This window comes from Megalobrama amblycephala, linkage group LG16, assembly GCF_018812025.1.
Source record: "Megalobrama amblycephala isolate DHTTF-2021 linkage group LG16, ASM1881202v1, whole genome shotgun sequence".
Classification (NCBI taxonomy): domain Eukaryota; kingdom Metazoa; phylum Chordata; class Actinopteri; order Cypriniformes; family Xenocyprididae; genus Megalobrama; species Megalobrama amblycephala.
In genome coordinates this window covers 17,917,240-17,943,942 of record NC_063059.1, presented here as the reverse complement: position 1 = coordinate 17,943,942, position 26,703 = coordinate 17,917,240, and the positions used below count along the sequence as shown (strand labels likewise).

The 26,703-nt window shown below is 38.4% G+C and overlaps 1 protein-coding gene across 1 annotated transcript in view; it reads left to right on the top strand.

Moving 5' to 3' along the window:
- The window catches only part of fat3a (FAT atypical cadherin 3a), a 214,329-nt gene that overhangs the window by 118,192 nt on the left and 69,434 nt on the right, over positions 1-26,703 (top strand). Inside the window, 4 exon segments of the mRNA XM_048159676.1 lie at positions 2,452-2,650; positions 19,085-19,146; positions 21,433-21,750; positions 22,857-23,070. Coding sequence (XP_048015633.1) covers positions 2,452-2,650; positions 19,085-19,146; positions 21,433-21,750; positions 22,857-23,070 — 793 coding nt within the window.

Below are 26,703 nucleotides of genomic sequence, written 5' to 3'. Positions count from 1 at the left end.
ACCCGGATGGGAGTGAGGTTTAGGGGGGTGAGTGTAACGGAGGCCAGCTAGTAGCTGCTGTGCGAGTAAACCTCACTCCTCTGATCTCAAGAGATGCTCTAGCGACTGGCGCTAGAGGTTGCAGCCTTTAGCCTCCTTGTTAGAGCGTCCGACTCCCACGCCGGAGACCCAGGTTCGAGACCCGCGCAGAGCGGGGTGAGAAGGACCTGGGTTAGAGGGGTTACATTGGTGCCGTGACCCAGATGGGAGTGAGGTTTAGGGGGGTGAGTGTAACGGAGGCCAGCTAGTAGTCGCTGTGCAAGTAAACCTCACTCCTCTGATCTCAAGAGATGCTCTAGCGACAGATGCTGGAGGTTGCAGTCTTTAGCCTCCTCGTTAGAGCGTCCAACTCCCACGCCGGAGACCCAGGTTCGTGGCCCGCACAGAGCGGGGCGAGTAGGGCCTGGGTAGAGGGGTTACATATATATATATATATACACACACACTGAACAAAATTATAAACGCAACACTTTTGTTTTTGCCCCCATTTTTCATGAGCTGAACTCGAAGATCTAAGACTTTTTCTATGTACACAAAAGGCCTATTTCTCTCAAATATTGTTCACAAATCTGTCTAAATCTGTGTTAGTGAGCACTTCTCCTTTGCCGAGATAATCCATCCACCTCACAGGTGTGGCATATCAAGATGCTGATTAGACAGCGTGATTATTGCACAGGTGTGCCTTAGGCTGGCCACAATAAAGGGCCACTCTAAAATGTGCAGTTTTACTGTATTGGGGGGTCCGAAAACTAGTCAGTATCTGGTGTGACCACCATTTGCCTCACACAGTGCAACACATCTCCTTCGCATAGAGTTGATCAGGTTGTTGATTGTGGCCTGTGGAATGTTAGTGTGCATCCTATTTGAGATGTTGTGTGGTCTTGTAAAAATAATTATAATATAAATATATATATATATATATATATATATATATATATATATATATATACATACATTGAACAAAATTATAAACGCAACACTTTTGTTTTTGCCCCCATTTTTCATGAGCTGAACTCGAAGATCTAAGACTTTTTCTATGTACACAAAAGGCCTATTTCTCTCAAATATTGTTCACAAATCTGTCTAAATCTGTGTTAGTGAGCACTTCTCCTTTGCCGAGATAATCCATCCACCTCACAGGTGTGGCATATCAAGATGCTGATTAGACAGCGTGATTATTGCACAGGTGTGCCTTAGGCTGGCCACAATAAAGGGCCACTCTAAAATGTGCAGTTTTACTGTATTGGGGAGGTCCGAAAACTAGTCAGTATCTGGTGTGACCACCATTTGCCTCACACAGTTCAACACATCTCCTTCGCATAGAGTTGATCAGGTTGTTGATTGTGGCCTGTGGAATGTTGGTCCACTCCTCTTCAATGTTTGTGGGAAGTTGCTGGATATTTGCAGGAATGGGAACACGCTGTCGTATGCGCCGATCCAGAGCATCCCAAACATGCTCAATGGGTGACATGTCTGGTGAGTATGCTGGTCATGCAAGAACTGGGTTGTTTTCAGCTTCCAGGAATTGTGTACAGATCCTTGCAACATGGGGCAGTGCATTATCATGCTGCAACATGAGGTGATGGTCGTGGATGAATGGCACAACAATGGGCCTCAGGATCTCGTCACGGTATCTCCGTGCATTCAAAATGCCATCAATAAAATGCACCTGTGTTCGTTGTCCATAACATACGCCTGCCCATACCATAACCCCACTGCCACCATGGGCCACTCGATCCACAACGTTGACAACAGCAAACCGCTCACCCACACGACACCATACACACTGTCTGCCATTGGATGTGGAGGTCCTGGGCTGGTGTGGTTACACGTGGTCTGTGGTTGTGAGGCCGGTTGGATGTACTGCCAAATTCTCTGTAACGCCTTTGGAGACGGCTTATGGTAGAGAAATGAACATTCAGTTTACGGGGAACAGCTCTAGTGGACATTCCTGCAGTCAGCATGCCAATTGCACGCTTCCTCAAAACTTGCGACATCTGTGGCATTGTGCTGTGTGATAAAACTGTACATTTTAGAGTGGCCTTTTATTGTGGCCAGCCTAAGGCACACCTGTGCAATAATCATGCTGTCTAATCAGCATCTTGATATGCCACACCTGTGAGGTGGCTGGATTATCTCGGCAAAGGAGAAGTGCTCACAAACACAGATTTAGACAGATTATGAACAATATTTGAGAGAAACAGGCCTTTTGTGTACACAGAAAAAGTGTACACAGAAAAAGTGTACACAAAAACTCTTTTGAGTTCAGCTCATGAAAAATGGTTGCAAAAACAAAAGTGTCGTATTTATAATTTTGTTCAATGTGTGTATACAGTGTGTATACAGTATATATAATTTTTTATATAATTTTATATAATTCTTTAATTTTTGTGTGTCTGTGTGTCTCAACAGGTTGAGGATGTTAATGATAATGCTCCCCTCACGTCTGAACCAATGTATCATGCCACCATTCCGGAAAATTCCCTGAAGGACCAGTCAGTCATTCAGATCCAGGCACAGGACCCTGACGCCACGGCAACCGAGCCCCGTCTGTCATTTCGTATCTCCAGCGGCAACCCGCAGAACTTCTTCAGCATCAACCCTCGCACCGGTCAGTGTCCTGTCAATCAAACCGCATTTGCGTGATAGAATAAATTAATGTCAGTTCTAATAAGTTGAGCTTATATGTGTGTACCATTGTACAGTGATGGAATGAGGTGGCAAAACCATTTTATTTATATACCACTGGTGTTTATAAGGTACTGCGATTTTACCATGGTACTATGTCTGAACAAAAAAAAACATGGTAATACCTTTTGGTCCTTTTTTTTGTATGAGCAGCATATTGTAAGTTTGTAGCGTAGATAAAACTAATTCATATGCAATAAGTTGTTCTTCTTGTAATTCACTTATTTAAATATGTATGTGCATCTGTGTGTGTGAGTTCCTAAGGTCCGTCGCTGTCCTCCGCATTATGACATCATCGTCTGAGCATACTGCAATTCCTGGCTTCTGATTGGCTGGTGCTATGGTTTTGCTTTTGATTGACATATTAATTTCATAGCCACAGGCCCTTCCCTCCAGCCGCACGCCCCATAGTGCATGTCAGCAGGAAGTGCCGATCCTAATTAAAAACTTTGTAAAGGTCACAAAAGGTCAAGCTGTCAGAAAGACGGAAGGCAGCAGCAAAAGGAAAGCAGTCAGAGAGAAAAGATCAGAACGTTTTGTGTGGTTTGATACAATAAGTCTGTTTTCATAAACTGTATTTTCTGAAAAACTCACAACACGTCAATTTTCTGCAGACTTCTGTCTGTTTGTGTGTGTGTGCATGCGCGTGTGTGTGTGTGTGTTTGTGGCAGAAGTTCGATCTTTGTGAGCTGGTTACAGATCAATGTGAAAGCACCGGTCACCATCTATGGGTCCTTCTGGAAATGGAGTCCAGTTAAATGTTACATTACCGAACGCAATACTTGACAACAATATCTATCTATCTATCTATCTATCTATCTATCTATCTATCTATCTATCTATCTATCTATCTATCTACCTACCTATCTATCTGTCTGTCTGTCTGTCGTCCGTCTAGTTTTTATCTATCTATCTGTCTGTCTATGTATCTATCTATCTATCTATATATCTATCTATCTGTCTGTCTGTCTGTCTGTCGGTCATCCATCTAGTTTTTATCTATCTATATATCTATCTATCTATCAATCTATCTGTCTGTCTGTCTGTCTGCCGTCTAGTTTTTATCTATCTATATATCTATCTATCTATCAATCTATCTGTCTGTCTGTCTGTCTGCCGTCTAGTTTTTATCCATCTATCTATCTATCTATCTATATATCTATCTATCTATCTGTCTGTCTGTCGTCCGTCTTGTTTTTATCTATCTATCTATCTATCTATCTATCTATCTATCTATCTATCTATCTGTCTGTCTGTCTGTCGTCCGTCTAGTTTTTATCTATCTATCTATCTATCTATCTATCTGTCTGTCTGTCTGTCTGTCTTCCGTCTAGTTTTTATCTATATCTATCTATCTATCTATCTATCTATCTATCTATCTATCTATCTATCTATCTATCTGTCTGTCTGTCTGTCTGTCGTCCGTCTAGTTATTATCTATCTATCTATCTATCTATCTATCTATCTATCTATCTATCTGTCTGTCTGTCTGTCTGTCGTCCGTCTAGTTTTTATCTATCTATCTATCTATCTATCTATCTATCTATCTATCTGTCTGTCTGTCTTCCGTCTAGTTTTTATCTCTATCTATCTATCTATCTATCTATCTATCTATCTATCTATCTATCTATCTATCTATCTGTCGTCCGTCTAGTTTTTATCTATCTATCTATCTATCTATCTATCTGTCTGTCTGTCTGTCTGTCTTCCGTCTAGTTTTTATCTATCTATCTATCTATCTATCTATCTATCTATCTATCTATCTATCTATCTATCTATCTATCTATCTATCTATCTATCTGTCTGTCTGTCTGTCTGTCTGTCTGTCTGTCGTCCGTCTATCTATCTATCTATCTATCTATCTATCTATCTATCTATCTATCTATCTATCTATCTATCTATCTATCTATCTATCTATCTATCTATCTATCTGTCTGTCTGTCTGTCTGTCGTCCGTCTAGTTTTTATCTATCTATCTATCTATCTATCTATCTATCTATCTATCTATCTATCTATCTATCTATCTATCTATCTATCTGTCTGTCTGTCTTCCGTCTAGTTTTTATCTCTATCTATCTATCTATCTATCTATCTATCTATCTGTCGTCCGTCTAGTTTTTATCTATCTATCTATCTATCTATCTATCTGTCTGTCTGTCTGTCTGTCTTCCGTCTAGTTTTTATCTATCTATCTATCTATCTATCTATCTATCTATCTATCTGTCTGTCTGTCTGTCTGTCTGTCTGTCTGTCTGTCGTCCGTCTATCTATCTATCTATCTATCTATCTATCTATCTATCTATCTATCATCTATCTATCTATCTATCTATCTACCTACCAACCTATCTATCTGTCTGTCTGTCTGTCTGTCGTCCGTCTAGTTTTTATCTATCTATCTGTCTGTCTATCTATCTATCTATCTATCTGTCTGTCTGTCTGTCTGTCTGTCTGTCTGTCTGTCGGTCATCCATCTAGTTTTTATCTATCTATATATCTGTCTATCTATCAATCTGTCTGTCTGTCTGTCTGTCTGTCGGTCGTCCGTCTAGTTTTTATCTATCTATATATCTATCTATCTATCTATCTATCTATCTATCTATCTATCTATCTATCTATCTATCAATCTATCTGTCTGTCTGTCTGTCTGTCTGTCGTCCGTCTAGTTTTTATCTATCTATCTATCTATCTATCTATCTATCTATCTATCTATCTATCTATCTATCTATCTATCTATCTATCTATCTGTCTGTCTGTCGTCCGTCTAGTTTTTATCTATCTATCTGTCTGTCTGTCTGTCTTCCATCTAGTTTTTATCTATCTATCTATCTATCTATCTATCTATCTATCTATCTATCTATCTATCTATCTATCTATCGTCTGTCTGTCTGTCTGTCTGATTATCTGTTGTTCCATTTTTTTCTCTGTCTGTCTATCTTTCTGTCTATCTGTCTGTCTGTCATTAAATTTTTTTTATGTTTGCCCGTTGTTCCGTCTGTCTATCTGCTTATTTGTCTGTCTATCTATCTATCTATCTATCTATCTATCTATCTATCTATCTATCTATCTATCTATCTATCTGTCTGTCTGTCTGTCTGTCGTCCGTCTAGTTATTATCTATCTATCTATCTATCTATCTATCTATCTATCTATCTATCTGTCTGTCTGTCTGTCTGTCTGTCTGTCTGTCTGTCGTCCGTCTAGTTATTATCTATCTATCTATCTATCTATCTATCTATCTATCTATCTATCTATCTATCTATCTATCTGTCTGTCTGTCTGTCGTCCGTCTAGTTATTATCTATCTATCTATCTATCTGTCTGTCTGTCTGTCGTCCGTCTAGTTATTATCTATCTATCTATCTATCTATCTATCTATCTATCTATCTATCTATCTATCTATCTATCTGTCTGTCTGTCTGTCTGTCGTCCATCTAGTTTTTATCTATCTATATCTATCTATCTATCTATCTATCTATCTATCTATCTATCTATCTATCTATCTGTAGTCTATCTTAGTTTCTGTGTTGCAGAGGTGTGTACTGTTTGATTTTAGTGTTGTATTTGTTTGGTGTAGTGAAAGCTGTCTAAATGTTAATCAAACAGATCCGGTCCTACCCTTCCCTCTCACCTTTCGGCATCATGAGAAAGGCCCTTTCGGCCTCATCTTGTTTAAATGTGTGCGTGTGTAACAGAAACGATTATACATCCCCATCTACCTGGCACACACACTGTAGCTCTATTTGTTGGGCTTTTATTTGGAAACTTGTTTGTCTGTTTATGTATATAGATTACATGAATTATTGATGCTGAGTCAAATATGCCGAGCGCAAAGAGAGAGATGAAATTACCTCTCTCAGGAAACTTCATTCAATTCCAGGTTTAAATAAAGTACATATGAAGAGAAAACTTGTGGAGAAGTATTGAGCGGTAGACTTTAGAGGTGAACACAAGGGTCATTTTTTTCCCTTTAAAGCAGAGCTGAAATTGATGTTCCTGACATAGCAGAGTTGATTTTTCGAATGTTTCTTTTCAAGTATACTCCGTAGGCTGTTGGAAGGAAGAACATGATGCACAGATTTGTAATTTCAGACCTTGTTATATATGTGTTTGTTTAATTAATGACATCTTTGAGTCACTGGAGTTTTTTCATGCTGCAAGGAAATGTTTATTTATTGACACATTTCTCAGAAAACAGAGCCAGGGTGTGTGTGTTTTTGAAAGTGTGTGTGTAGTCAGCATGGTTGCCAGCAGATGTAATGAAGGTATTTTGATGATGCACTGCAGCGTTTTGTGAAGGTGACTCCAAAACAAAACATCTTTGATTCTTTCACAAGACTGGAGTTTGCACACGCTCCCTAGACAAGACTGCACTTCTTGTTTGCACACTCCCTAGACAGCTTAACACATCTGCTGAAACATTTAAAGTTGTATTGTATCTTACACATGTTGTGTAAAGTGATCCCTGCACTGAGAAACCTGAAGTCTCTTATGGTAGTTTACAAATGCTTCTGAAAGAGTTCTTTACTGTCATGGGGGATGTTGCTTGTACACTTTATTGCTTCTGCAGATGTGTTTGTAACTGAGGAGTTTATACATGCACCCTAAACAATTCAGTACACACCTAGGGTTTGATCAATACCATAATACTAGCCTCTGGTATCAATACTAAATATAGGCAACAAATAAAATGCCAAAAGGGCAAAAGGATAATTTTTTTTTAGCTTGGTCCAAAATAATTAAATTCATTGCATCCTATCAAACATGTAACAAAGAAACTGCAACATAGCACCAAACCAAACTTACATAAAATAATAATAGTAATGTGTAATTTTTATTATTATTATTATTGTTATTAAAAGTAGTAGTAGTAGTAGTAGTAATTGTATAATTTTTATCATCATCATTATTATTATCATAATATAGGTATATATAATAGGTAAATAATTAAAATAATAAAATAAAATAAAAATAGTTAATATAATAATAAAAAAAAGTTAATATAATAACAACATAATAATGCTAATATTACATTATTATTGTTTTATTGTTTTTTTTTTATTTATATTAATCCTAATAAAAAGGATGATTTTAATAATTTGCAGGTACAGTGAAAAATACTTTTAGACCATCTGGTTTGTAGACAGCAAGCGAAAATCGCACATTTGGGCATGTTTAGACTTATTCAAGTCTGTTCTCCCTAGTGCACCTATAAAGAAATTTAGAACTGAACAGAGTTTACACACGATCCCTAAACAATGTGTGGAAAACTCATGTATTATAGCTTAGTTCATTCACGTCATGGTTTATTGACACACTCCCTTTACTTCTCCATGCTCCCTAAACATACAGCCTTCTGAACACACTTCCTAATCTCCTGAGCCGTTTATACACAATCCCTCAGCATAATTTTGCTCCTGATTCATTTGCACTCATTTTGCACTCGTTTTGCTCCCGAACATCCCACCAGACTTTACACATGCTGTCTTGGGCTGATGGATGGACGAATGGGTTGATAGCGGACAGATGATTGAGTTAGTAAATGGATGCATGGATGGATGGAAGAAAGTATGTATGCCAAAATGATCTTTCATGTCACACCTGCCAGTAGTGGGTGAATTGAGAAACCGTGATGGCCGAAAATATTTCTTAACAGTCATTTTTTTTTTTTTTTTAAAGAGTTAAAGTTTAAAGTTTTTTGCTGTTTTTGTTTGTTTGTTTGTTTGTCTGTCTGTCTGTCTGTCTGTCTGTCGGTCGGTCGTCTATCTATCTGTCTATCTGTCTGTCTGTCTGTCTGTCTGTCTGTCTGTCTGTCTATCTATCTATCTTGGGTTCCTTGCCGCTGTCGCCTTTGGCTTGCTTAGTTGGGGACACTTGACATTTGATATTCAATAGTATTCTTGACATTTATTCAACAGTGCTTTGATCTGCCTGCATTGACACTATTATTTAAGAGCTGCTGTGCAGCCAAATTATGTACCAGTTATCAATGTAAAGCTGCTTTGACACAATCTGCATTGGTAAAAAGCGCTATATAAATAAAGGTGACTTGACTTGACTTGACTTGACTGTCTGTCTGTCTGTCTGTCGTCTATTTATCTATCTGTCTATCTGTCGTCTATCTATCTATCTGTCTATCTATCTGTCTGTCTATCTATCTATCTGTCTGTCTGTCTGTCTGTCGTCTATCTATCTATCTATCTATCTGTCTGTCTGTCTGTCTGTCGTCTATCTATCTGTCTGTCTGTCTGTCTGTCTATCTATCTATCTATCTATCTATCTGTCTGTCTGTCGTCTATCTATCTATGTCTGTCATCTATCTATCTGTCTGTCTGTCTGTCGTCTATCTATCTATCTATCTGTCTGTCTGTCTGTCGTCTATCTATCTTTCTATCTATCTGTCTGTCATCTATCTATCTATCTATCTATCTATCTATCTGTGTCTGTCATCTATCTATCTATCTATCTATCTATCTATCTGTCTGTCTGTCGTCTATCTATCTATCTCTCCATCTGTCGTCTATCTATCTGTAGTCTATCTATCTGTCTGTCTGTCGTCTATCTATCTATCTATCTATCTATCTGTCGTCTATCTGTCTATCTATCTATCTATCTGTCTGTCTGTCTGTCTGTCGTATCTATCTATCTGTCTGTCTGTCTGTCGTCTATCTATCTATCTATCTCTCTGTCTGTCTGTCTGTCGTCTATCTATCTATCTTTCTATCTATCTGTCTGTCATCTATCTATCTATCTATCTAGCTATCTATCTATCTAGCTAGCTATCTAGCTATCTATCTATCTAGCTAGCTATCTTTCTATCTGTGTCTGTCATCTATCTATCTATCTATCTGTCTGTCTGTCGTCTATCTATCTCTCCGTCTGTCGTCTATCTATCTGTAGTCTATCTGTCTGTCTGTCATCTCTATCTATCTATCTATCTATCTATCTATCTATCTGTCGTCTATCTGTCTATCTATCTATCTATCTCTCTGTCTGTCTGTCTGTCTGTCGTATCTATCTATCTGTCTGTCTGTCGTCTATCTATCTATCTATCTCTCTGTCTGTCGTCTATCTATCTATCTCTCTGTCTGTCGTCTATCTATCTGTCTCTGTCGTCTCTATCTAGCCTCTATCTAGCTATCTATCTATCTATTTGTCGTCTATCTATCTATCTATCTATCTATCTATCTATCTATCTATCTGTCTGTCGTCTATATCTATCTATCTATCTAATATATGTGAAACACTGCCTCTCATAACAACATCAACACACTCATTTTTTTTTATGGTTTCCTTTAATGCATGTAACAGATCCCGCTGGTGTCCCAGTATACAGTTCTGTGGGGGGAAAAAATATTTTGGAACACATTTCTGTGGGTTTCCACTGATTTAAAAGTTGAAAGATGCTCTTCAGTCAGTAAACAGACTCTGCTGTAGACGAGGCAACAGAAGCTCTGAGTATGTAAGATCAGAGGAGGAGAACTAAACACTTCCATCATTATTAGACAGTCGCTTCAGTCGAGCACATGAACGTCTTTCATTTCATTCACTTACGTCAGGTAAAAACAGCGAGGGCCAGACTGCCGTTCCAGGATTTCAAATGATGCATTATGTAGCAGTTCCTAATTCGATTTTCTACACTCGTCACAGCCTATTTGAACGGATGAATGGTTGTGTGGATGGATGGAGGGTCAACAGTGACTGTTAACAGTGTTCAAACTGCTGCTCAGTTATACAATATTGCTTGTTTTCAGCTTTAAAAGGCTTCGAGGTGCTGTGAAATATCTCTCTTTCTCTCTTCTGCTTGTCTCAGCAGTAATTTGCGTCTCTCTGAATCTCGTCTGCAGGTTTTACACATTCGTGGGTTTGTCTCCTCCAACCCCGAGTTCTCCTCCTCGTTTTTCCTCCCCCTCCATCTCTTCCTCTCTCATCTCTCTCTCTTATCCTTTAACACCCTCCTCTCCTCCCCCTCTCGCTGTATCACCCTCCCATTCTCTCGTTCGCAAGGCCTTATGTGTCTTTTTGTCTATTTCTCTGTTTCTTACTCTTCCATTCTGTCCCCCCGCGACTCTTTAACATCCTTCCGTCTCCCTCTTCCTCTGTTCTGTCTTCCTCCTCATGATGAAAGATTCTAAGAATAGCTCTCTCTATGTCTGCTGCGGCTCCGATAATCACTCTGCATCTTCTACAGCATGTAAACACCCTGTTTTCACTGTTCCTGAACCAGTTATATGGTGCAGAGATCCGTGTTTTACCAAAACTGCTCTTGGATTAGTTCTGCTCTGCCCTGCTCATGATGATTACGATCTTTCTGATTATCCTCTATAATGGATCATTTGGAATAATAGACGTCTACCAGAGTTTTATCAAAAGCATCTTTCGTCATTTCTGCCATAGAATGGCCTGAAGAACAGTAATAAACCATATCTGTAAAGTGCTTCACTAGTGATGTTACATTTTATCTGTAATGTACTGACAGAATTAGGCCAGAGACATACTCAAAAGAAAAAAAAAATCATTGAATGCAAGCGCAACCAATGCATTGCAAGCTGGGCTCTAAAAGTCTGAGAACACTAGCGTACAAGCGTTGGTTTTTTTAAAGTACTTATACTTCTTGAAGCTCTGGAATTACAAAATTAATCATGGCTAATTAATTTCATATATCTACAGTCCCAGTTAATTTTATAAAAATAGTTTGAAAACAAGCAGTTTAGCAGAAATACCAAACATATCGTAGCCTTTGAATATTTTGTTGGACAACGGGGGTCTTTCAAGGTTGAGAACCATCTGCTTAAACCATTTGTTGTTTATTACATGATAAAAGAATACATTTTACCTTTTGCACAATCTTGTTTAATAATGCTGTTTATTAAGAATAATCTGTGTAAAGGCCTGTTCAGACCAAGGACAATAAATATGCAAATGACATAGTCCACATCACAACTATAACGAGAATGGCACAGTAGAACGATATAGTTGGAATCACTTGCAGAAATATTTTTTTTTCAGCTGATTAACGATAAAAACATTGACAGCCAATCAGAATCCATGCTGATTAGAGTGAAAACCATGGATTAACAACCTCGTAGCTCACAGTAGTTCTGTCTTTAAAGGTTTATAAGTTATCATTCAAAATCAATTTCCTTTATAGAGAAAATGAGTGGATTTTTTACTTCTGGAACCCGACTGTTGTACACTATTAAAGGGTTAGTTCACCCAAAAATGAAAAATTCTGTCATTAATTACTCACCCTTATATCATCCCACACCTGTAAAACCTTCGTTCATCTTCGGAACAGAATTTAAGATATTTTTTTGATAAAATCCGATGACTCGGTGAGACCTGCATTGTCAGCAAGTTAATTTAGACTCAAACGCTCAGAAAGCTACTAAAAACATATTTAAAACAGTTCATGTGAATACAGTGGTTCAAGCTTAATGTTATGAAGTGACAAGAATACTTTTTGTGCACCAAAAAAACAAAATAACGGACTTTATTCAACAATATCTAGTGATGGGCGATTTCAAAACTCTGCTTCATGAAGCTTTGAAGCTTTACAAATCTTTTGTTTCGAAATCAGTGGTTCGGAGTGTGTATCAAATAAAACACTTATGACGTAACGAAGCCTCGTTTACTGAAATCACGTGACTTTGGCAGTTTGAGATCAATTGATACAAGCTCTGAACCACCGTAAAGCTTTGAAGCTTCTTGAAGCAGTGTTGTGAAATCGCCCATCACTAGATATTGTTGAATAAAGTTGTTATTTTGTTTTTTTGGTGCACAAAAAGTATTCTTGTCGCTTCATAACATTAAGGTTGAACCACTGTATTCACATGAACTGTTTTAAATGTCTTCAGTAACTTTCTGGGCGTTTGAAAGTGTAAATTATCTTGCTGGCAATTGAGGCCTCACTGAGCCATCAGATTTTATCAAAAATATCTTAATTTGTGTTCCGAAGATCAATGAAGGTCTTACAGGTGTGGAACGACATGAGGGTGAAACATGATGGGCGAAACGACTTGGTTTGTGTGAGAAACCGAACAGTATTTATATCATTTTTTACATCACTGCCGCTGTCAGAGCGCGATCAGACCTCACTAAGCGAGTGCTGAACGCAGTTGGACAATCAGTGTGTCCGTCACGAGCCGCATGGTTTAATTTGGATTTGTCTGTGCATGTTTATTGACTCTTATAAATTGTGTTACCATTGACTCGCATTATAAGACTGACAGACGGCAACGGTTGGAGTTAAAAATCATCATTTGTGTTCTACTGAAGAAACAAAGTCGCCTACATCTTGGATGTCCTGGGGGTAAGCAGATAAACATCAAATTTTCATGTTTGGGTGAACTAACCTTTTAAGAGCATTTAAAGCTGAAGTGTGCATTGAGGGCACATGCATCCTATTCTTCTGCAGTCCAGAAGAGTAGCACAGCTGAAAAGGTTTATTTGAGCTGCGCCCTCTACTGTACAGGTGTGAATTTTCCTTCAGCCTGTTCCTCCAGGCTTATTAATTTCACTTTTGGTGTGAAATGGCCTTTACATTTGCCAGAAATATAACTTTTTTGTTGTTGTTATCAAAACAAACAAACCAACAGCCTAGCCCAGATGAGAAAAAGTAACGCAAAAATTATGTAACGTATTACTTTCCATAGAAAGTAACTAAGTAATGCAATCAGTTACTTTTTTAGGGAGTAATGCAATATGCATTACTTTTAAAAGTAACTTTCACCAACATTTCTTATTGCACACGCAAGTCAATCGGCGCTCTAAACTAATGCGCTGCTACACTGTAACGCACACACATACAGACTGTACAGCGCACATCACATGCAGATCGTACGCACACACAAACATTCAGTAGCGCAGAAATGTATTGTCAACACTGTTCTGTGATTTATCAGTAAAATAGCATAGAACCTGAAAGGTTCTAGCATACATCTCCTAGTAACTAAAACCCAAAGCTTCATTATTAGTAGAGAGACGCTGCCAGGTAGAATTAATTCACACACACAGTTGCTCTCTCACTAATGCATTCATATAAATGTAATCTTTACTGTGTTACTTTATATCTATCTGATTTAGAGCAAGCAGAAAACAGTGAGAAATATAATGACACAAAGGTAAAAGAACTGATAAAAATAAGCTGTTATGTAGGAGCAATAGCCTTGTGGGCAGCGCTGTGTCATATGCCATAGCTGTGCACATTACAAGGCAACCCGTGTTTGAGTCTCAGCTTGAGGTTCAGGCTCAGCAATTAGTTTACTTTCATCACATAAATGTCGACTTAAAAAAAGTCTTAAGTCGTTAAGTCGCCCCTAGTGTGGACGCTAATATGGATATCGTAATAGTTATCGCTCTTGGTGTCAACAGTCCTTAAGATTGCTAAATGTTCTAATTTGCGCAAATGACACTGCAAAAGCTAGCTTTAAATTAAAGATACCATTGTGACATTTAGAAAAAATGTGTGTAATTTAAAACCCAGCATAAATTGCTCATTCTCAGTTTCTGCCTCTCTGGTGGAATCTGTCACTCTCTCGGTTCTTTGTCTTCTTCAGGCGGCTGTTGATTTATAGATACAGTGTGATCTCAGCGTGTGTGCGGCCGGTTTATGTTCCTCCGGTGCGCGTGTGTTTTGAATTTATGACGGCGACAAACATGGACTCCGTCAATGAATCACAGACACACTCATATGGGCCAATTTCCCACCTGCAGCCATTTGACGCACACAAAACACATGCAACATCGGCAGTTTCCAGAGGTTTTGACATTATTTTTATCCACAATGAGTTTCTTGGGAATGCAAGGCGAGGTCTCCCGTGTAAACCTTTAATGACTATAGTTCATACACATGCAAACAAGGACGAATGCACCACAAAAGATGACAAAAAGTAAACTTCAGCTTATGCATATTCTAAACTCGACAGATAACTGGCCTGTATAGATATGCTGTTGTATACCGCTCATGCTATTGCTATTTTAGTTAATTGCTTGTAATCACTCTTCTCTCTAATTAATATGCTAATTCCAATGAATGCAGCTGTTCTTCAGCTACGCACACACTCTTTCTCTCTCGCACACATAATGACTGGATCCTTATACAAAGACACCCTCATTAGCGAATCCATTGCTGTTAGTTAAAAGTAGGTTAAGAGAGAGTTTCGACTATAAAAGTGTGTGTCTAGGGATTTGTTTGTGGCGGATTTTATGTTGATTTGTTTTTTGAGGACCCTATATTATAGGCGTTGCATTAAAAGCATGTGTGGGTGTGCACGAGTGTTCGGCGTCCAATGTTAGAGCTCTAATCCCTCCATTTTCCCCCTTATACGGACGTACTTTCCCACACATGCTGGTCCAGAGCGGTAGCTGTGTAACTGAGCCACTGGTTGCCATGACAATGAGTTCAGAAGTCTGTAGACGTTAAGACCCCCTCCGTCGATGGGCCTTTGCCCCCACACAACCATTGAACCCCATTCAGGTACACCAGTTACACAACTCTGCATCATAACTGCTGAATGAAATCTAATACTTGAAAATACTTGTTAAATGCATTACTTTTAAAAGTAACTTTCACTAACATTGCTTATTGCACACGTAAGTCAATCGGCGCTCTACACTAATGCTCTGCAGACTGTACAGCACACATCACATGTAGATCGCACGCACACACAAACATTCAGTAGCGCAGAAATGTATTGTCAACACTGTTCTGTGATTTATCAGTAAAATAGCTTAGAACCTGAAAGGTTCTAGCATACATCTCCTAGTAACTAAAACCCAAAGCTTCATTATTAGTAGAGAGACGCTGCCAGGTAGAATTAATTCACACACACATTTGCTCTCTCACTAATGCATTCATATAAATGTAATCTTTACTGTGTTACTTTATATCTGATTTAGAGCAAGCAGAAAACAGTGAGAAATATAATGACACAAAGGCAAAAGAACTGATAAAAATAAGCTGTTATGTAGGAGCAATAGCCTTGTGGGCAGCGCTGTGTCATATGCCATAGCTGTGCACATTACAAGGCAAACCGTATTTGAGTCTCAGCTTGAGGTTCAGGCTTATTTGTTCATTAATGACGTCATCAGCAATTAGTTTACTTTCATCACGTAAATGTCGACTTTAAAAAATCTTAAGTCATTAAGTCGCCCCTAGTGTGGACGTTAATATGGATATCGTAGTAGTTATCGCTCTTGGTGTCAACAGGCCTTAAAGGTGCCCAAGAATGCTTTTTCACAAGATGTAATATAAGTCTAAGGTGTCCCCTGAATGTGTCTGTGAAGTTTCAGCTCAAAATACCCCATAGATTTTTTTAAATAAATTTTTTTAACTGCCTATTTTGGGGCATCATTAACTATGCACTGATTTTTTTCAGCATGCCGCCCCTTTAATTCGCGTGCTCCCTGCCACACAAGCTCTCGATTATATTACAGCACATTTACAAAGTTCACACAGCTAATATAACCCTCAAATGGATCTTTACAAGATGTTGCTGAATGCATGCTTCGAATTATGTGAGTAAAGTATTTATTTTGATGTTTATATTTGAGTTTGAGGCTATGCTCTGTGGCTAACAGCTAATGCTACACTGTTGGAGAGATTTATAAAAAATGAAGTTGTGTTTATGAATTATACAGACTGCAAATGTTTAAAAATGAAAATAGCGATGGCTCTTGTCTCCGTGAATACAGTAAGAAACGATGGTAACTTTAACCACATTTAACAGTACATTAGCAACATGCTAATAAAACATTTAGAAAGACAATTTACAAATATCACTAAAAATATCATGTAATCATGGATCATGTCAGTTATTATTGCTCCATCTGCCATTTTCGCTGTTGTTCTTGCTTACCTAGTCTGTTGATTCACCTGTGCAGATCCAGACGTTACTGGCTGCCCTTGTGTAATGCCTTTCATAATGTTGGGAACATGGGCTGGCATATGCAAATATTGGGGCGTACACCCCCGACTGTTACGTAACAGTCGGTGTTATGTTGAGATCCGCGTGTTTTCCGGAAGTCTTTTAAACAAATGAGATTTACATAAGAAAGAGAAAGCAATGGAGTTTGAAACTCAATGTATGTCTTTTCCATGTACTGAACTCTTGTTATTCAACTATGCCAAGGTAAATTCAAATTTTGAATCTAGGGCACCTTTAAGATTGCTAAATGTTCACAAGGCATACTTATAAGAATACTTGATTCCAAAAATAGTGCCTTTTTTGCTCTAGCAAAATATGTTGAAGAAGTCTTGTGTTGGCATTAAATGGAAGTTGCGGTAGTCTTCTCCTGTAATATGATTTATATTTGAGTGAAACAAGAGCAAATGTAGGGCGGGACTTGATTTTGATTTCCATGGGGAATTGATTGGATTGTTGTGGTTGGCTATTGGTGGATCTCATGTGAGTGACAGGATGATCCCGCCCTCATGCCAGTAAACGTCATTAGAGAACAGAATATATGAGCTGCAAGAGGGAGAGGAAGAACTTCCTTTGAGCTAGGTTAGAAGTATTTGTTAAATTTTAAGCGATTTTCACATTTATGACATTATTTTATGCCTAATTCTGATTTCAGAGTTAGAATTATGGCAAGTGACAGAAAAAAAATGCAAACATGAACAAGATGTTTTCTGCTACATCTGTTTTTTGTTTGTTACTACATTCTAACAGTGACAGAAAAATGCAGATTTTGTAGGACTTGTGTTTATGTAAAGTTCTTTGACATTTGAACACATTTTCCCACTACTTTGCAGATTGTAAGTTAAATTATAAATAATACTTCTTTTTGTCAAACTGAAACTCTTGACATTTGACTGCTGTTAAGTTTATTAAAGCTAATATATGTAATTTGAGAAATCTTCATGCTTATTTTGTGAAATAACTATGTGATGGAAAGTTTTTATTGAAATTTTTAACTCGGCATCATCAAATTGTGCTTTTTTTCACCAGTTTTTTTTTTTTGTTTTTGTTCAAGATACAGTTAGCTGTGTTAGTTAATGGGGCCTCAATTAGATTGTTTGATTTTGTGTGTGTGTGTGTGTGTGTGTGTGTGTGTGTGTGTGTGTGTGTGTGTTACAGGCATGATGTCATCAGCAAACTTTTGTCTCTGGTCTTTTTGTTGGCCCCCATGTCCCCCTCCTCTCCCTTTCTCCCATTTTTTGTTTTCTCCTTCTGTTTTTTCTCTCTCACAGTACAAGTGCCCTGTGCCGCTGTGACTTGATTCAACACAGCCGCCCCCTCTCTTTCTCTTCCTCCTTGTGTCTCTCTTCATTTCTGATATGGGTCAGTGATGGGGCGCCCTGGGATGTGCCTGATCACAAGGCATACTTAAGGACCCTCAGGCACTTTGACATCCCACAGAGTGCATTACTGTTGGAGCACAACCGTAGGACTCCGAAAGTAATATCATAGTGTGTGTGTGTGTGTGTGTGTATATATATATATATATATATATATATATATATATATATATATATATATATATATATACACACACACACACATATATATATGTATGTATATATGCTCTGTTGCCCAATCTATAACAGCATGTAAAAAATTTGTCTGAATTGTAAGTTAATAATCTGAGTTGAACATGATGAGATAAAGACTGTGTACCACAAAACAAAGGCAAGGAAACTTGAGATGCTGCATGCAGCGAGATAAGTGTAGTCCGAATCACAAATAAATGACTCCTATGATCCGATTATTTTTTAATGAAGTCTTATTTTGTTAACTTGCTTGCTGTATCTTATAATCATTATTTATTTTCAGTGATGTTCATTTTGAAATGAAGCAGATTTTAATCCATTTAAAGTGTAACTTTGACCATTTTTCAACCTGCTCTGTATTGTTAGTGTTGGAAGTATATGTAAATGAACAATGTTTACTTGTTTTCCGTGTTACCTGGACTGAGAAATTCACGTTTATTTGACGAACGAACAGTTGTTGTTCAGTTTTATCATTTGAAAAATGTATCATACTTAGTCTAGTCGTTAAACAATTGTAAAACAATGTAAAACAAATGTTACCATCATAAAACAATGGCAACATTTATTTTTTTTTTTTCTGTAGTAGACAGCGTTTCGCTTCTGTAGTGGCCTTGGATGGCAACATGCCCGGAGCATTATGGATGTTGAAGTTTTCCTACCCGTTTGTCTGTTTGTTTTCTCTAGTCAGGTAGCACAGATTTAATTTTTTTTTGCCTTTCTACTGGATAGTTTTATTGAAAGCACATTTTGTTTGCAGTGAAACTTAAATCAGTGCCATTGCTTGTAGTTAGAGACTGTACAAGTGGATGGGTCAAAGGATATTTCTAAACCGGCTGCTAAAATGAATGATTTTGTGTTTTGCAGGCCTGATTACCACAACCTCTCGGAAGCTGGACCGCGAACAACAGGCTGAGCACGTACTGGAGGTGAGACACACTCATGCTAACCCACGTTCACACATACACTTTCACACAAACGCACATCAGGTGTGAGAGCTGCGATCCATGCTAATTTGCACTACCTCCAAATTGCAGATCAATTTTGTGAGTGACGGGAGAATAACAACAATTTTCTCTTCATATAAACGCAAGATTATCAACGTGTTCTGACTGAATCCTATAGATGCCTGTTTGAAATTCAAAATGTTTCACTCTGCTAGACTGTTTGCATATGTTAGTGTGAAAGAGATGTGTGTGAACGATTTTGAGGGGGTGTTGTGTTTGTAATAAAAGCGAATTTGTCGTGTTGATCTTTTGAGAACAAACTTGTCACTCACGTTCTGTTGCCCGTTCACCGTATGATCCCTTGACACCCAAACATTACACAGACCAAACGCCCCTTTAATTTATTACAACCCCCCTCTTTTTTCTCATTTATTGCTAACTTGCTCTCTTTCTCTCTCAGACAGACAGATTGAATTTGTACAGGCGTGGCAGAGCAGTCTGTATCTGTGAAAGGAAATGAATAAAGTGAATTGAATTAATCGTTCTGTTGTTGCTGCTGAGATGGATGGCGCACACCGTGTCTTTTGTTTTTAATGATATCATTTAAATGTTCCTTCACAGTTCACCACAGTCCCCTGATTGGCCGGCAGCCATGTGCGGCCGTGCTGATTGGTGGATGAGCGATGGGCATGTTTGCTAATGAAAAAGAAAAATGGATAGAATGTCAGAAACAGGAAATGAGAGAAAAGTCAAACATGACTCATTACTCCATTGTACATAGAGAGAAATTATGTTGACGCATAAAGAATCTTTTTTCTCCTTTCCTGTCCATCCATAATCTATTTTTACCATGGTTTTCTCTTATTAGTAGCGTTTACTAAGGCAAGCTTCAGTAATAATATTGCTTAGAGTTAGTGATCTGAACAAATCTGTAACTTGTCCTGCAATGCTTCTGCTACATGCATGAATAATACCTCAAATCATGTGGCATTTTAAATCGTAATATAAGACCGATCAGGCATAACATTATGACCACCTTCCTAATATTGTGTTGGTCCCACTTTTGCTGCCAAAACAGCCCTAACCTGTCGAGGCATGGACTCCTCTAGACCCCTGAAGGTGTGCTGTGGTATCTGGCACCAAGATGTTAGCAGCAGATCCTTTAAGTCCTGTAAGTTGTGAGGTGGAGCCTCCATGGATCAGACTTTATTTGTTCAGCACATCCCACAGATGCTCGATTGGATTGAGATCTGGGGAATTTGGAGACCAAGTCAACATCTCAAACTCGTTGTGCTCCTGAAACCATTCCTGAGCCATTTTTGCTTTGTGGCAGGGCGCTTCATCCTGCTGAAAGAGTCCACAGTCACCAGGGAATACCGTTTCCATGAAAGGGTGTACATGGTCTGCAACAATGCTTAGGTAGATGGTACGTGTCAAAGTAACGTCCATATGGATGACAGGACCCAAGGTTTCTCAGCAGAACATTGCCCAAAGCATCACACTGCCTCCACCGGCTTGCCTTCTTCACATAATGCATCCTGGTGCCATGTGTTCAACAGGTAAGTGACGCACACGCACCCGGCCAGGGGTCAGCATGGGCACCCTGACTGGTCTGCGGCTATGCAGCCCCATACGCAACAAACTGTGATGCACTGTGTATTCTGACATCTTTCTATCAGAACCAGCATTAACTTCTTGAGTAAATTGAGCTACAGCAGCTCGTCTGTTGGATCGGACCACACGGGCCAGCCTTCGCTCCCCACATGCATCAATGAGCCTGTCACCAGTTCACCACTGTTCCATCCTTGGACCACTTTTGATAGATACTGACCACTGCAGACCAGGAACATCCCACAAGAGCTGCAGTTTTGGAGATGCTCTGACCCAGTGGTCTATCCATCACAATTTGGCCCTCGTCAAACTCGCCCAAATCCTTACGCTTGCCCATTTTTCCTGCTTCTAACACATCAACTTTGAGGACAAAATGTTCACTTGCAGCCTACTATATCCCACCCACTAACAGGTGCCGTGATGAAGAGATAATCAGTGTTATGGACTTCACCTGTCAGTGGTCATAAGTTATGCCTGATTGGTGTTACTGATTTTACTGTATTTTTTATCAGATGAATGCAGCCTTAGTGAGCATAAGAGACTTCTTTCAAAACATTGAAAACTCATAAGACTCCAAACTTTTGACTAGTAGTGTAACTGCTTGAGTTTTGAATGCAAATGGAAGTTTTATCTCATGGTCTGTGGTTTTGTGTCCAGGTGACTGTATCAGATGGCGGTCCTTCTCCCAGGCACACCACAGTATGGGTGGTGGTCCAGGTGTTGGATGTTAATGATAACAAACCAACGTTTCCAGAGAAGATGTACCAGGTGCGTTTACCCGAGCGCACCCGTAAGCAGCGGGGGGCTCCTATATACCGCATCTTCGCCTACGACCAAGACCAGGGTGCCAATGCTGACCTCTCCTACAGCATCGTCGATGGCAACGAGGACGGGAAGTTTGTAATCGACGCCAAAACTGGTGTGGTTTCATCACCGAAGAAACAGTTCACAGCCGGAACCTATGATATTCTTACCGTGAGTGACCTTTGACCCTTGACCTTCTAAAGAAAGTTAAACTCTCATATGTGAGAAACGTATGTGACTATAATATAAAATACAGTGTTTTATAGTATGTGACAACAAAATAAAATGAAAAGGAATAAAATAAAATAAGATAAGATATGGTACAATACGATTAGACGATAAGATACGATGCGTTACGATACGATAAGATGCAATAGGATGCACTTATGATAAGATGCGACAATATGATAAGATGCGACAGGATACAAAATGATTTTAAACAATACAATAAGATACGACACATCGATACAATAAGATGCGTTACGAAGCGATAAGATACAATAGGACACAATATAAGTAAGCAATAAGGTACGAGAGGCTGTGCTGTATCATGAATAAGACCCAACGATATGATAAGATGCAATAGGATACAATATGAAAAGATTGGACAGGGTACGATACGATTTTAAACAATATAATAAGATACGACGTGACAATAATAAGATGCAATAGGATACAAAATTATAAGATACAATATTAAACAATGCGATTAGATAAGATAAAATACGATACGATACGATATGATACGATACGTTTTTAAACGTTCAGATAAGATACGCTAATAAAATAAAATATATACTTTTTTAGCTGATCTAGGCTGGCCTAGATGATTGATAAACTTGACTGACAGGTGGGCTTGGTTATGACTTGGTAGACTATTTTGGTCATGCTGGTTAGATTAGCACCAAACTAAATAGTATATGTTTTTTTTTTTTTTTTTTTTTTTTCTAACTGAAGATTATATAAATCATCTGATGTAAGGACAAGAAATAGTTTCAGCCGATTTAAACTGAAATGTGAACTCTTGAATAATAATTTCCAGGTCTTGTGAAACTCCCCTGACATATATAGCAGCTCAGTTCTCTTAATGAGAGAGTTGACATTTTCAATTTCTTCTTCTTGTAACAGGTTTGTTCTTTTGTTTGCATTCAATACAAAGGTCAATACCGGATGCATTTTTCCATTTTTACTGCAGTCTTCCACTTCAGTTCAGTTCTTTTAATGTTCACTTGCCTTGTGTTCTCGTCTTCCTGATGATTTTTCGCCCCTGACCGCAGGTGAAGGCTGTGGATAATGGACGTCCTCAGCGCTGGGCGACGGCTCGTTTGCACATCGAGTGGATTCGCCGTCCACCGCCCAGCCCCGTGCCTCTCGCTTTCGATGAGCAGCTTTACAATTTCACAGTCATGGAAACCGACAAAGTGGCAGACATCGTTGGCGTGGTGTCCGCCCAACAGCAAGGCTCCGCCTCCTTGTGGTTTGACATCACTGGTGAGTGGTTAGCTGGTTTATGTTAATGTGATGATGTATGCAATTTAGATTACTTTAGATGCAGGATATGGAATTGCTATGAAAGTGGATTTTTAGTATTTAGTGAAGTTAAACGGATAGTTCACCCTAAAATGAAAATTTGGTCATAATTTACTCACCCTGTTGTCGTTCTAATGCCGTATGCCCTTCTTTCTTTTCGGACCACAAAAGGAGAATTTTTAAAAAATGTCCTGCTTGCACTCCTCCATATAATGGCAATGAATAGCGACCAACATCAAGATTTTTAAAAAAAGATTCAAAAGAATCACAGAATGATCCCATGGAGCATATGTCGTATAATCCAAGTGTTTTGAGTGAATTTGATAGGGGTTTGGTGAAAAACAAACCGAAAAATTATTATTATTTTTTGTAGGCACATTTGTAGGCATTGTTTTTCATGTCAAATTTTTATTGATCTTGATTTCTCACAACTTGTGTGCTTGGCGAGTTGGAGTAAACTGTGGCGCTAATAGAGTCTCATGAACGTGCAGTCGTGCACAGAAGACCAATGGCCAAGGTCAGGATTTTCAGTAAATAATACATTATATTTCAGTTTGTTTTACACCAAACCCTGTCGTATACCTACAGAAAACTTGGAATATACGACATGTGTCACATGGGATCATTCTGTGATACTTTTGCATCTTTTTTAAAAGCTTGATGTTGGTCGCTATTCACTTCCATTATATGGATGAGCACGAGTGGGACATTTTTTTTTTTTTTTCAAAATTCTTCTTTTATGGTCCAAAAAAGACAGAAGGACATACGGCATTAGAACAACAACAAGGTGAGTAAATAATAACTTAAATTTAATTTCAGGGTTTAGGGCTTCATTTGATTTTATCATAACATTTAGGTGAAATTCACTTATAGATTAATTAGGCTGTATGTTTTCATATTATGGGTTAGAGTTGTTGGGAATGTTTGTGGTTCACTGCATGATTTGTGGCGTTGTACTGCTATCTTTTGCCATTCCACGGTCACCATGGCGATTGCTTGCCGCTGTCTGTATCTATGGTGATGCAAGGTTTGTATACACACAAACAAATGACTAAACATTTAAATCATTATTTTCATAAAAAAGACTTATGAACCCTGAATGAATAAAAATATTATATTATATTATATTATATTATATTATATTATATTATATTATATTATATTATATTATATTATAATGCATAAAATATTAGAAAGTATGTTAATATTAATAATGTTTTACAATAATCTTAAATAAAGCCAAGTTAACTTGAATTCCTATTAACCCAGTAATGTTGACTGATCATGTGACGTCTGTAGTTGCTGATATTATGGCAGGCAGTGGGAGAGTCAGATTGCAGCACGCATGTCGTTTGGTGTTCAGATACCTTCTGTTTGCTTCAGCAGCACCTGCTCTGCACTCGTTCGCTGCTCTGCCTATTTTTTCTCCTCCTCTTCTTCACTTTCTCTCCCTTTTCATGCTTGTTCTGTTCTTTTCTTTTATCCTTCGACTCTTTACTTCTTTCTCTCTCTTCCATCCGCTCTTCCTCTGGCTGTCTCTTTCTCACTCTCTCTCTTTTTCTAAATGCTTCGTATGGGAAGGTCCCCGCTCTTTCCGCGAGATGTTCTATATACTCCAGACCGCTTGCGGCAGGAACTGTTCTACAGAAGGTATCTTTACCAGTTCAGCCGAACTCCTTTCTTCTTTTCTTTCTCTTAATTCTTCTTTCTCTGTCAGTTTTTCTTTTTGTGGTTTCTCTCTTTCCTTTTTTATTCTGTGTTTTGATCTCTCCTTATGTCTCTCTCTCTCTCTCTCTCTCTCTCTCTCTCTCTCTCTCTTTCTCTCTCAGCATGTCCAGGGCTCAACGCTAAGGATTATTTGGGAGAGATACAAATGAAATGAATGGTTCTTTAAATTTTTTTTAGATAGATCTAAGAGTAGAATTCAGGTACAGAAATTGAATTATCAAATGTAAAATAGCACTGCATAGTCGTTCACCAGTGTTGTGGAAAGTTACTTTTAAAAGTAATGCATTACAATATTGTGTTACTCCCTAAAAATTAACTAATTGACCCTTCGCCGGGAGTTTAATTGACAAGCGATCTAACCAATCAGAACACCGAATCTGCCATTTTGTCCGACAAAGCAGTCAGGAGTTAGAAGATTAACCTCGGTGGACTTGAACTTGAAAAATGGTGTGTATTGACGTCTTTCTGCGTTTGAAACAACTTTCCTTCTCATGTTCATTCATGTTTATTTGATGCTATAAATTAACTAGTAGGAAGAGATGATCGGTTCACGAGCCGCTTGAGCTGAGGCGCTACAGCAATCTGTCACGACACATTAAAGAGCCACAAAACGGTTCAAATTGTTCAAATTTCTTTAAAAAATTACACAGTTTGAAAGCTGAGACTTTGTTACTTATTGTCATAAGTAACCAGCTCTGTCTTGTCTGTCGACTTGTTGTCAGTGTCCTCTTTGCTCCGCAATGTATTTTTCACTTTGTGTGGCGTGACAGCGCCATGGCTTGTCGGACAAAGCAACTGTAACTAAGGGGGGAGGGTCTTTGCGAAGGGTCAGTTGCATTACTTAGTTACACTTTATGAAAAGGAATATGTTACGTTACTTTTGCATTTCTTTTTCTCACCTGCGCTGGGCTTGCTTGTTTGTTTTTTAATAACAACAAAAAAAGTTAAATTTTTTGGCAAATATTTAGGCCCTTTAACACCAAAATTGAAATGAATCAGCTTCAGGCTGAAGGAGATGCATATTTACACCTGTACAGTAGAGGGCGCAGCTCAAACAATCAAGCCTTTCAGCTGTGCTGCCATTCAGGGGTGCGTTTCCCTAAAGCAACTATGGTTGCAAGTTCTGTAGTTTCTAACAGTTCAATGACGTTTACGAGCATAGTAAGCTAACAGTGCTTTTGGGAAACACACCCCTGGATTGCAGAAGAATAGGACACAGGAGAAGAAGTGAATGAGAAAATGTATGCTCACATTCAGTCTACAACTAGTCTAGAATAACCATCATGTTTACTCAGCACATAACACCTCTGCAGTTCCGATATCTCTCAACATGGGGACAGGACAGCTGACAGTCAATAAATGGGAAAACAATGTAACTTGCGTTACTTCTTTGAAAAAGTAACTCAGATATTTTGTTGTAAATTTAAAAGTAATGCATTACTTTACTAGTTACTTTAAAAAAAAAAAAAAGTAATCCGATTACGTAACTCGTAACTCATTACCCCCAACACTGGTCTTCACAAGTTATTCCGATCAGTGAAGATCAGTGAGTGATTTTCTCTTTGTCTTTTTTTGTTTGATAAACATTAATGACAAACATCAGCTGCTGTCACTTTAAGAATGAATGCATGAATGAATGAATCCGATCTAATATACTAATACACATGATTTTCTCCAGATGGTTTACATTTAAGACATTAGCTGTGTCCCAATTCAGAGGCTGCATCCTTTGAAGGATGTGGACTTCAAATGCCACAACTTCAAAGTCTACAAAGGTCAGACCGAGCATTGTTAAATGGGACAGTCTGCTCTAGCCTATTGAAGATTGCATCTTGGGATAGGCTAGGCTGTGAAGGATCCACTCAT